At 49.2% G+C, this 13,326-nt stretch overlaps 1 protein-coding gene across 4 annotated transcripts in view; it reads right to left on the bottom strand.

The window, feature by feature from the left end:
* The window catches only part of ZBTB7C (zinc finger and BTB domain containing 7C), a 248,364-nt gene that overhangs the window by 9,272 nt on the left and 225,766 nt on the right, over nt 1–13,326 (bottom strand). For all 4 annotated transcript variants that reach the window (XM_081929754.1, XM_081929752.1, XM_081929751.1 and 1 more), the window contains one exon: nt 9,545–10,723. In XM_081929754.1, coding sequence (XP_081785880.1) covers nt 9,545–10,723 — 1,179 coding nt within the window. The remainder of the gene's footprint in view (nt 1–9,544; nt 10,724–13,326) is intronic.

Below are 13,326 nucleotides of genomic sequence, written 5' to 3'. Positions count from 1 at the left end.
TGGCCCCCATGCTGACTGGCAGCGGATCTCCAGGACTGATGGAGCCCTGGGCAAAGTGTCATCCCATGGCTCCCATGCTGACTGGCAGCGGATCTCCAGGACTGATGGAGCCCTGGGCAAAGTGTCATCCCATGGCTCCCATGCTGACTGGCAGCGGAACTCCTGGACTGAGGGAGCCCTGGGCAAAGTGTCATCCCATGGCTCCCATGCTGACTGGCAGCGGAACTCCTGGACTGAGGGAGCCCTGGGCAAAGTGTCATCCCATGGCTCCCATGCTGACTTGCTCTCCAGGGTTTCCCAAACAGAGTTTCTCCCAGGTCAACTTGGAGATGCTGGAGGTTGGATCTGAGGCCTTTTGCATGCAAAGCAGGTTCTCTGCCACTAAGCTATGGCCCTTTCCTTAAACATGCCATTGCTTGCCAGCCCGCCCAATTTCTCTCTGTTATACCCAATTGCAATCCAATGTATCCCTGTTGTGTTTTAAGATTTTCCTGATATTGTAAGTGACCCGGAACTGGTCTATGACCATAATAATGAAATTCTAATTCTAATTTCTCAACGCATGCCCACTTTTGCTGCACCACTTCATCGGCCAATGCTGAACGTCTTGACAGTGGCGTCACAAGATCAGTCTGAGAACCAGGGTCACAGGGAGGGCTCTTGTGAGCGCCTTTGTCCTTTGTGCAAACTCCACCCTGTTACACAGTCAGCCCGCACGGCTTCTATACCGGTGGCTTGCCACTTAAAACAACAACATCAAACACTTCTCTGGTGCACAGTGTATTCTGGGTGTAGCCAAGGGCTGCTATTTACCTTGCACACAGGTTGAGACACCCCACCCATTCCCAGCTGAAACAAAGCCGGAAAATGCATTTGATCATTGTCCCTAAGAAACCTCCAGTGGTCTACTTTGTACGCTGTCCAAGTCCAACCAGAGCCCACAAGCAGAGCTTGGAAGTGATGGTCCTCATCAACTGATATTCAGACGTATACTGCACCTGAACATGCAGGTTCTATGTTGCCATCCTGGCTAACAGCCTTCAATCTTCCACCAGAAACATGCCTAGCATATTCTTAAAGACACATAAGCCAGCAACTGTCACCACTTCCATGCTTCAATTACCGTATTTTTCTCTCTGTAAGATACACTTTTTCCCTCCTAAAAAGTAAGGGGAAATGTGTGTGTGTCTTATGGAGCGAATGCAGGCTGCACAGCTATCCCAGAAGCCAGAACAGTGAGAGGGATCGCTGCTTTCGCTGTGCAGCGATCCCTCTTGCTATTCTGGCTTCTGGGATAGCAACGTGAAGCCTCTTCAGGGCAGTGGGAAGAACGCTCCCCTTGCCCTGAAGAGGCTTCGCGCGGCTATCCCAAAAGCTGCGCAGTGATGCCTCTTGCTGTTCTGGCTTCTGGGATTCAGAATATTTTTTTTTCTTGTTTTCCTCCTCCAAAAAGTAGGTGCATCTTATGGTCTGGAGCATCCCATAGAGCGAAAAATACGGTATGTGTTTGTATGAAGAAGTCCTCAATTTACCCATCCTAAATCTTCCAAGATTCAGCTTCATCGGCTCTCCGTGAGTTCTAGCATTATGAGCTGGAAGAAAAGCTTCTGTCTACCCATAGCTTTCTCGTCACCGTTTTGTGACACCTCAACCTTCACCGACCCCCTGCTGAACCATTTCTTCTTCTAGACTAAAAGACCTCCAACCCTTTGATCTGTCCTTCTAGTTTTCCAACCCTTCATTCATTTAACAGAGCAATTGTACGCTTCTCTGCTCAGATATAAGAGGCATCTAATTCAATGGGACTTATTCCGACAAAAGTGCGTAGCTGATCTGGTACCCTCTGGGTGGGAAGAAGAAGAAGAAGAGTTTGGATTTGATATCCCGCCTTTCACTCCCCTTCAGGAGTCTCAAAGCGGCTAACAATCTCCTTTCCCTTCCTCCCCCACAACAAACACTCTGTGAGGTGAGTGGGGCTGAGAGACTTCACAGAAGTGTGACTGGCCCAAGGTCACCCAGCAGCTGCATGTGGAGGAGTGGAGACGCGAACCCGGTTTCCCAGATTACGTGACTACCACTCTTAACCACTACACCACACTGGCTCTACAAAGCTCATCATTGCTGGGCCAAAACATCTCAATGACACAATGCTGGCTATCCCTTCTGCATGTTTCCCAGCAATGCAATGTCTTTTTTGAGGTGAAGCAGCAAGGACTGTGCATCCCTTGTTCCCTCTCTTCCCCCCATCCATTCTCCATCACCCTCAACTTTTACACCCTAAGCTCCTCCATGTAGGGGGCGTGCCCCTTTTGTCTATGTGAGAAAGCGCCATGTCCATTGATGGAATAATAATACTACTAATAATAATATATTATTTATACCCCACCCATCTGGCTGGGCTTCCCCAGCCACTCTGGCCCCTTTCAACAGAATATTAAAATACAATAATCTATTAAACATTAAAAGCTCCCCTAAACAGGGTTGCCTTCAAATGTCTTCTAAAAGTTTGGTAGTTATTTTTCTCTTTGACATCTGGTGGGAGGACGTTCCACAGGGTGGGTGCCACTACCAAGAAGGCCCTCTGCCTGGTTCCCTGTAACTTGGCTTCTCGCAGCGAAGGAACCGCCAGAAGGCCCTCGGAACTGGACCTCAGCGTCTGGGCAGAATGATGGGGGTGGAGATGCTCCTTGAGATATACTGGCCCGAGGCCATTTAGGGCTTTAAAGGTCAACACCAACACTTTGAATTGTCCTTGAAAACGTACTGGGAGCCAGTGTAGGTCTTTCAAGACCGGTGTTATGTGGTCTCGGCGGCCACTCCCAGTCACCAGTCTAGCTGCCGTGAACTAGTAAGCTGTAAACTAATAAGCCCGATAATTCCACCATGTTCCACAGCTCAGCCCCATCCATTCATTCCAAGGTGAGCTCTACCCGCATGCAAGGTCACAGCTTGTGCTCTTGGAACCAGCCCTTCAGAGGGTTTGCAAACAGCATGATGCAACCTGGGCAGGTCAGGAAGGAGCATTTGCCTCCCTCTGTGCACAATGGATTTGCAAATAGTCCCATCATCAACTTGCATGTTGATACCAGTCCAAGGATGCATGAATCATGGCTTGGCATGATGCAGTCCTTAAAATAAAAATAAAAAATCCACTCAAAACTGCAGCAGCACTTTAAACTACTGCTACGATCTTAGCATTTGTTTTTGCAACACCAGGGAACTTGGCACAAACATGGTGCCATCATGGACTAGGGAACCCGTAGCGCTCTGGAGATTGCTGAACTCCCAACTCCCCCATCACCCATGACCAGGGGTCATGTTGGTTGGAGCTGATGGGAATTGGAGATCATTGATTATCTGGAGAGATATAGGTTCTCTGTCTGATTTTGGAGCCAACTTCTAAGACCACAAAGCCATCTTAGTGGATCCCAGGAAGCCCTGCCAGACTGTAATTGGAAAGCGTCAAAACATTTTTTGTTCATAAGGAAAATGAGCCTCCCAGTATAGGAGCAATGTGAATTGTAACTGATGCCCACAGCATTTCCTCAAAATTCCAGATGTGCTCACTGGCACAAAAAGGCAGACCTTGCCTTGCTAAGGGTGGAAGTTAAAGCCACCCTGTTGCTGGTGGTCTTCCTAAATAGGCATCAAATTGGCTACTGGGGGAAATGGGCTGATGAACCTTTGATATGATCTGCTAGTGCTCTTCTTGTGAATCTACTTCCTCCCTCAAGTTAAGTGTGTGCATGTTCGTGAGAAAGATTCCACATCAGATCAAGGGAAGCCATAGTACTGCTCTATTTTGCCTTGGCCAGACTGCATTTAGAAACCTGTGTCCAGTTCGGGGTGACACAGTTCAAGAAGGATATTGATAAGATGGAGCATGTGAGGAGGGCAACCAAGATGATCAAGGGTCTGGAAACCAAACCTGATGAGGAACGGTCGAAGGAGCCTGGAGAAGAGGAGAAGACATGATAGCCATCTTCAAATACCTAAGGAACTGTCATATGGAAGATGGAGTAGGTATGTTTTCTGCTGCTCTGGAGGGTAGGACTTGAACCAAAGGCTTCAAGTTATAAGAAAGTAGATATAACTAAACCCCAGGAAGAACTTTCTGGGAGTAACAGCTGTTCAACAATGGAACAGACTCCCACAAGAGCTGGTGGACTCGCCTTTCTTGGATCTCATTGTGTCATCTAGTCATCTGCAGTGGTTGGACCAGATGACCCTCTTCCAACTCTACAACTCTGATTCTCTGATCCGAATGTGCACATGTCTCTTTGAGTTTTGTATATAATGCCCTGCACTTCTTAGGAAATCCTTACTTGCTAGGTGAGGCCTGCTGTATAACAGAACCTTGCCATCTTTAACAGGAGAACCAGACCCCTGTTTTTGGAATGGAAATGTCAGGTGGTAGCAACAGAGAAGGTACTGTAATAGGGGGTCTGTTTGCATGCTAGAATATACTTCCAGCCCCCAGACTGCTGCCTGGAAAATAGAGCAGCTACAGTGAATGATTGCTGGGTACCAATGGCCTCTTGAAATTCTCTACCCTATTTGTGGAACAATATAGTGGTGGGTCCACTATTCTATTCTATTCTATTCTATTCTATTCTATTCTATTCTATTCTATTCTATTCTATTCTATTATTATTATAGGGACGCGGGTGGTGCAGTGGGTTAAACCACAGAGCCTAGGAATTGCCGATCAGAAGGTCGGCAGTTTGAATCCCCGCGACAGGCTGAGCTCCCATTGCTCGGATCCTGCTCCTGCCCACCTAGCAGTTTGAAAGCACATCAAAGTGCAAGCAGATAAGTAGGTACCGCTCCAGCGGGAAGGTATACAGTGTTTCCATGCGCTGCTCTGGTTCACCAGAATCATGCTGGCTACATGACCCAGAAGCTGTACGCCGGCTCCCTCGGCCAATAAAGTGAGATGAGCGCCACAACCCCAGAGTCGGCCACGACTGGACCTAATGGTCAGGGGTCCCTTTACCTTTATAGTGGTGGGTGGGGGGCAGGGTACCATTTCACCATTTTTTCCAAGGGCAGGAGAAATTCTTCAGCTGTTCCTTGGGGTTGAGGGTCTCCATGAGCAGTGACAGAAGCACAGCTTCTTTCGTTCCCTAATTTTGTTTGAAGGCAGCAACAAAGGAGGGGCAATGCCTCTTGAGAAACTTCAGCGATCGCAGAAATAGGAAGCTGTCTTTCAGTCAGAACACCGCTTCATCTAGCTCAGGCCTGCCTCTGCTGAATGGCTGTGAAAGTCCAGGATTTCCCCTGTCCTGCTGGGGGTGCCAGGAATTGAACCAGAACCAGTGTCTCCACCCCCATTGTTCAGCCCGGACACTGAGGTCCAGCACCGAGGGCCTTTTGGTGGTTCCCTCACTGTGAGAAGCAAAGCTACAGGGAACCAGGCAGAGGGCCTTCTCGGTAGTGGCACCCGCCCTGTGGAACGCTTTCCCACCAGATGTCAAAGAGTAAAACAACTACCTAACATTTAGAAGACATCTGAAGGCAGCCCTGTTCAGGGACGTTTTTAATGTGTGACATTTTAATGTATTTTTAATCTTTGTTGGAAGCCGCCCAGAGTGGCTGGGGAAACCCAGCCAGATGGGCGTGGTACAAATAAATTATTATTATTATTATTATTATTATTATTATTATTATTATTATTATTATTATTATTATTATTCTACATGCAAAGCAGATACTCTTCTACTGAGCTATGGCCCTTCCTGCCAACAGAACTTGCCAACCTCTGAGAGCCAGAGTGGTGTAGTGGTTAAGAGTGGTAGACTTCTAATCTGGGGAACCGGGTTCACGTCTCTGCTCCTCCACATGCAGCTGCTGGGTGACCTTGGCCTAGTCACATTTCTCTGAAGTCTCTCAGCCCCACTCACCTCACAGAGTGTTTGCTGTGGGGGAGGAAGGGAAAGGAGAATGTTAGCCGCTTTGAGACTCCTTCGGGTAGTGATAAAGCGGGGTATCAAATCCAAATCCAACCTGGCTTTGGTGTGAAATAGACAAGCACCGGAGCACAGTCATAAAACTAACTGCATGTGTGATGGGAAAGGGGAAAGCCTGTGCAGCGATTTGTTTCCAAACTGGCAGAGTTGGCCACAAGCGACTGCTGCTGAAATTGGTTTTTGATGTGAAGTGGCAACTGCTGATTGCTAGGGGCCTTGGCGATGGGCTTCCAAAAGCCATGTCCCAGGCACGGTGCCAAATGCACACAACCAGATTGCTATAAGGCCGCTACAACAGGTTTCCCAAGCCTTTTCCATCATGGTTGCCACAGTCATGTCCCCTAGGTCTACTGAGCTGCTGGTGTGAAGATTGGCTACACCACACCAGATAAACTCAAGGCCAAATGCTCACACTGAATGTGAGTAATCCCGAAAGCAACGTTGAGAGATGTGGGGTTTGTGCATCTTTCACACACTCAAGTGGCAAGCATGCTCAACCTCTGAGTGGGTCACAGATGCTTGCACCCCTTGTAAAAGCAAACCAGGGTGTTTTCTGTGAACCACTGTTTCCTGTTATGCCCCAAACTAGGAAACTATGGGTAATATAACAAGCCAGGATAGGAAGCCATGGTTGGGAGTGGGCTGCAGAAGGAGGGAGTGAAGCAGGAACAGCCAAAAGGCTTGTATATATTTCAGATTATTGAACCGAAATATGACCATGTGAGTGCTAAAGAGGCACATTGTCCGGTTCCTATGCACCCTCTTCATTCAGCTCACATTAACTGCAATATACACACAATATGAGAGGGACGCGGGTGGCACTGTGGGTTAAACCACAGAGCCTAGGACTTGCCGATCGGAAGGTCGGTGGTTCGAATCCCCACGATGGGGTGAGCTCCCGTTGCTTGGTCCCTGCTCCTGCCAACCTAGCAGTTCGAAAGCACGTCAAAATGCAGGTAGATAAATAGGTACCACTCCGGCGGGAAGGTAAACGGTGTTTCCGTGCGCTGCTCTGGTTCGCCAGAAACGGCTTAGTCATGCTGGCCACATGACTGTATGCCGACTCCCTCGGCCAATAAAGTGAGATGAGCGCCACAACCCCAGAGTCGGCCATGACTGGACCTAATAGTCAGGGGCCCCTTTACCTTTTATACACAATATATCCAGCTAGCTAGCTAGCTAGCATTAGATAATATGTAAATATGTTTCTATTGGTGGGAATGTTAATGTCATGCTATGTTATGGAGGTGATCATTTCTATGAAATAAAATTCTCAACAGCAGCTTTAGATGCTGTTTCTTGTCCTTGGCACTGGATTGATGCAACTCTCGGGGGTGGGGGAACACTCCCTTGCCCAATCTCATTGGTTCCCACACATATCCTTAGGGGAGCGTGAGACTGGGGTTTGCCCCTGCCCCCAGCACCAGGGGCTTTCAGCAGCTTCTACAGGCCTAATCCTGGCGAATTAAATTGGACTGCAGAGGCAAATCAATTCCCAGGCCTGTTCTCACAGATGATAATTCATGGTTAATGAGCACGGTCTTTTAGCATAATAATACTCTCAACCAGAACATGATATTGGAGATTACAACTGGGAGACTGATTCCAGCGAGCAGCTTTCTGGGGGCGTCTCTGACTCTCTTCACTGCATGAGGTTGACTTAGCCTGTTAATAAAGGCATTCGGACGGCAGCATCTCCCAGTTCTGGAGGGCTCTCAGGCAACTCATTCCTCATAGGGCTCCATCTGGTATGCAGGCTAAGACCCTACCTGCCCGCAGACTGTCTCGCCAGAGTGGTGCATGCTCTACTTATCTCCCGCTTGGACTACTGCAATGCGCTCTACGTGGGGCTACCTTTGAAGGTGACCCGGAAACTGCAATTAATCCAGAATGCAGCAGCTAGACTGGTGACTGGGAGTGGTGGCTGAGACCACATAACACCAGTCCTGAGAGATCTGCAGTGGCTCCCAGTACGTTTCCAAGCACAATTCGAAGTTTTGGTGCTGACCTTTAAAGCCCTGAATGGCCTCGGTCCTGTATACCTGAAGAAGCATCTCCACCCCCATCATCCAGCCTGGACACTGAGGTCCAGCGTCGAGGGCCTTCTGGAGGTTCCCTCATTGTGAGAAGTGAGGTTACAGGGAACCTGACAGAGGGCCTTCTGGGTAGTGGCGCCTGCCCTGTGGAATGCCCTCCCTTCAGATGTGAAGGAAATAAGCAGCTATCTTATTTTTAAAAGACATCTGAAGGCAGCCCTGTTTAAGGAAGTTTTTAATATTTACTGCTGTATTGTTTTTAACATTTGATTGGGAGCTGCCCAGAGTGGCTGAGGAAACTCAGCCAGATGGCGGGGTATAAATAATATATTATTATCATCATCATCGTCATTATTGATGTTGTTGTTGTTGTTGTTCCCCCCTCATGTCTGTCCTTCCTCACCAAGTCTACCTCCTGACTGCAGCAAGAGGGAGGGCTCTTGTCACAGAATCATAGAGTCACCGTAGAGTTGGAAGGGACCCTGAGGGTCATCTAGTCCAACCCCCTGCAATGCAGGAATCTTTTGCTTAACCTGGAGCTTGAACTCACGACCCTGAGATTACGAGTCCCGTGCTCTACCGACTGAGCTATCCCAAGGACCAGTGGGCTCCTGCTGAGGTGTGAGCCCTAAGCAGACGCCCAACTTTGCCATTACCCGAGTTCCCATAGCGTGCAAGTAACGCTATTAAAAACAGACGTGGGCCACACCTGCACCATCCATTTAAAGCACTATTATATCACTTTAAACAGCCACGGTTTCCCCTGCAGAATCCTGTAAACTGTGGTTTGTTAGGAGTACAGAGTGTTTGTTAAGTGAGCTGAGAGTTTTTAGGAGACTCCTATCCGAACTGATTTCTTCGCACTGAGGAATTCTTTGTGCAAAGATGAGGAACATATTTTCCTCCAGAAGCTGTTGAACTTCAGCTTCCATCATCCCTGACCTTTCAACCTTTTAATTGGGGTTGATGGCAGTGGGAGCTCAGCGACACTGTGGGTCTACATTTTCTCCATCCTTGGGCCAAGGCATTGGACTAAGACCTGGGAGATCATGGTTCAGGATCCCAGTTGCCCATGACGCCTACTGCATCTCCTCCCAACCTACCTGTCAGGGTTGCTGTGAAGATTAAGATGTGGGGGAGGAGGAAATAACTACCGTATTTTTCGCTCTATAAGACACACCAGACCATAAGACGCACCTAGTTTTTGGAGGAGCAAAACAAGGAAAAATAATATTCTGAATCTCAGAAGCCTGAACAACAAGAGGGATCGCTGCACAGTGAAAGCAGCAATCCCTCTTGCTGTTCTGGCTTCTGGGATAGCTGCACAGCCTGCATTCGCTCCATAAGACGCACACACATTTCCCCTTACTTTTTAGGAGGGAAAAAGTGAGTCTTATAGAGCAAAAAATACGGTACATATGACAGCCTGAAGTCTTTGTAAACAGAACAGGATAAAGCATGCACTCATTATATACCATTATATAGGAAAAAAATCTCATATCTGCTGGGGTGTCTAGTATTTTTTTAACGTGTGCAGACCTGGTAAATCGGACTTCACAGATATTGCACATATATGGCTTTTCCCCCGTGTGGGTCCTCATGTGCCGCGGCAGCTTCCCGGCTCCCATGATTATTTTGTTGCAGATGGGGCACTGCTGGGAAGCCTTGGGCTTGATCTTCCTCTCTTCCGGCCACCGAGGAAAGACTCCCCCAAAATGGGCAGCGCTGAGGAAGTTCAGGTAGGCTCCGTAATCATTCTCCGCCTTGATGTGTCCCAAATGGGCCACCGGGTTGTTGGCAAACATGTCCTTGAAGAGGTCATTGGGGAACGGGGCGGGAGAAGGTTCCTCCTTCTCCTCCTCCTTGATCTTCCTCTTCCGGATGACCAGATCCAAGGGGCCATTGTCCACCTGCTGCTCCTCCACCTGGGAAAAGGCGCCAAAGTCTCCGTTCCACAAGTGCGGGAAGAGGTCAGGGACAAAGGGAGACAGAGCCGGCCTCCGTTCTGGCATGCTAGATTTAGGGTACAAGTTCTCTCTTAGGAGGGACTCAATGGAGAAGTCTCTTATCACGCCCAAGGAGCCATTGGAGTTGTTCGCCTGAAAATGGTTAGAGAACCCGCTTGGTCTCTCTGAGTAAGCTTCCTCTGCGAGGTCAGATTTGGAAGGACTTTGGTGGCAGCCGACGTCTTGGACGTCTGTTAGGTTCTGGTTTGCGAAGTCTCCCACGTCCTCTTCTTCCTCGTCCTCCTCTTCTTCCTCATCGTCCTCTTCTTCCTCCTCCTCCTCCTCCCTCTCGTCTCCCTCCTCCAAACTGGGCTCCATGATTTCTAGGCAGACGTTGATGACACACTGGATCTCCAGCATCCTGGCCGCGTTGAGGATGTGCTTGAGGTTCGAGGTGGTGATGGTGAGGGTCGAGGTATAGGCAAACTCGAGGATTGCCGAAAGTGCTTCAGGCTTAACAAAGTCAATCTCGTAAACATAGGGCTGGTCTGCTAAAGTGCCGGTAGTGAAGAGTTTCTTAAAATATTGGCTGCAGGCAGCCAGGACAGACTTGTGGGTCCTGTATTCTTGGTCCTGGACAATGAGGATGACATCGCAGAGGAGGCCGTTGTGCCGCTGCTCGTTTAAGCCGCAAAGGACTTCGCTGCTGTGGTTTGGGAATGGGATCCCTATAAGGTCTTCAATGCCATTGGCCATATTCTCACTTAGAGCCCTACGATGAAACACACATACAAAATGAATTAGCGCATTCATATTTATCCTTGAAGACACAAATTCCCAGAAAGAAAAATCTTTCAAAGCATGGGACTCAATCTGCCTTTCGATACAGGCAATTGATCACCATCACTGCCATCTTTTAAGGGATTTCTAGATCACTTTACAACCTCCCAAGATGGATTGCTTGCAACCGATCAGCCCAACACAGCGCTCACATTTGAAAATTTAAAATAGCAGTAAAAACAATGCAAAACATCAGGATAAAAGCAACAGACAAAACAGTTCTGGAATGGAAGGCCCATTTAGAGAGTCCCTAAAGGCCAACAGAGGGGGGTTGTGCAAATTTTCCTGGGCTGAGTGTGCCAAAACAGGACCACCTCAGAGAATGATGCTCTGATCCTGGAACTCATCAACCTCACTGTTTTCAATGCAAGAGTCTGATGCCCGTGAATCCAGTCAATTCATTGGCCCACCCAGTTTTGCTCCTGGTCCTGCCCACCCTGCTATGTGACCCCTGGAAGGTTTCTCCAGAATTTAATATTTCCCCATGTAATGTTAACATATGAGAGAGTGCTGGAGGTGAAATAGTTAAACAGGTTGCCCAGTCAGGACCCGGGGGGGTGGAGTCAGTGGGAGTATAAAACCAGCTCTGGGAGGGGCGAAGGGAGGAGTTCGTTGGGAGTTGGGTGGTTGGTTGGAGTGGGAGTGTATTGGGATAGAGTTTGTGGGTAGGTTGAGTTAGTGTGGCGAAATAAGCTGAGTCAGGAACAGTTAGGGGCTAGGAAGACAACTAAATATCTGAGAGGTGGTTTAGTGAGTGAGAGCAGGTAGCAAAAGTTATAGGTCTGGATAGGCACCCCATGATTGTAATTGACCAATACTATTTATGAAACCACACGCTTGTTAAACTTCAATAAATAAACAGAAGTTTATGTTTCAATTTAACCCTGACTGGACTCAATATTGTCCCAGGTAGGGCCTGGGTGGCGGCAGCGAAAAATAAAGTGGTGGCACAGGGCTCAATAGACGGTGAAACGTCCGGGGACCCTGTGTGATTGCCACACCTCACCCCATTAATATTGCCACGATTACCCAGGCTATAGATTCCAGCTTACGTTGACACTGAATTTTTATTTCCCATCCCTAGCACAAAATGTCCCCAGCCACCATCCCACAAAGGTGCCTCCCTGCCCTTCCTGTCTCTGCTACCCCACCCCAAATGCCCATCTATCATCTCACTACTCCTATCGCCGCCCCATCTTTGCTCCTTCAGAAAGCACATTAAGGGAATCACGATTAACTTCGTCGGCTGCTCCCAGGTGCCCCAGACACATCGCGTCTCGCCGTGCGCGAGGCATTGAATTCCTTGTTCTGTCCTTCAAGGCCCTCCGTGATCTCATCCCACACCCTGCCCTGCACTCTTCCCTCCCTCCCCTCCTCTGTCTGCTCTCGGTCTTTATTTAGACTGTTCCCGACAAATGGAGCCGCCTCCCATTATTCTCCTGTGCCTTCGGCCTCCACCTTCATTTAATTATCCCTGCCGCTGCACTCCTCCTTGGTCGCAGTGTCTCCCACATCCTTCCATCCCCTGAAATACTTGTTTTGTGCCGCATGGGTTTTTCAAGCACAGAGGGCGCAGCTTCACTGCGTGAGTGAAGCACAAGCTCCGGTCCAAATTTGGGGTTATAGGCGCAACTCTTGCTCCGATGCAGAGGGTCGGGCAGGGGCACTGCAACACACCTGAGCATTGCAGCACAGCAAAGTTGCCCCAAGAGGCTGGAGGCAGCACAGAGCCTGTTGTCTGCCTGCCTGTGTCCTGCGACAGGGGCAAGCTGACTCCTCTGTGCACTTGCTTTCAGAGGCATTGCACAATATACCGTATTTTTCGCTCCATAAGACGCACTTTTTTCCTCTTAAAGTCTAAGGGGAAATGTCTGTGCGTCTTATGGAGCGAATGTGTGGTCCCGGGGGGGGGGCAGACCGGGCTTCCCTCTCCAGCCCCAACAAGCCTTCCTGCTGCTCCCTGGGACTGGCGGTGAGGGAAGCTCGGCTTTCCCCACCACCAGCCCCACAAGTGCAGGGAGCAGCAGACAGGCTTTGAGCAGCCTTTCCGCTGCTCCCTGACCTGCTCTTTGGGTCGAGCAGCTTTGGTGTAGCCCACGAAGCCTCCACAGGGCAGCAGGGAGCCTTAATCCCGCTGACCTGGGGAGGCTTCACACAGCTATCCCTGGATTTTGCGGGAGGTGGGGGAAGGGACAGAGCAAGGCTCATTTACCCCACCTCCCGCAAAAGCCCCCAAGAGCCGCATATTTTTTTTCCTTGAATTCCCCCCCCCCCAAAGAAAGTAGGTGCACCTTATGGTCAGGTGCGCCTTATAGAGCGAAAAATACGGTAACAACAGCAGCAGCAATTTATTTATTAGCCTCCCATATAAAATCTAGGGCTTTTTTTGTGAATTGGCGGCACCATTTTGCCTACATACGGAGCCACGTTCCGCTGTGGCGTAGCATGGGTTGTGAGCACCCAGGGCAAGGCAAGTAATTTGTGCCCCCTAACCCGTGGATTTGCGCCCCCTAACCCTAACCCCCAGATGTTGCG

The sequence above is a fragment of the Podarcis melisellensis genome (genome assembly GCF_964234715.1).
Source record: "Podarcis melisellensis genome assembly, chromosome: 11".
Lineage (NCBI taxonomy): Eukaryota > Metazoa > Chordata > Lepidosauria > Squamata > Lacertidae > Podarcis > Podarcis melisellensis.
This window is presented reverse-complemented; position numbering and strand designations above follow the sequence as displayed.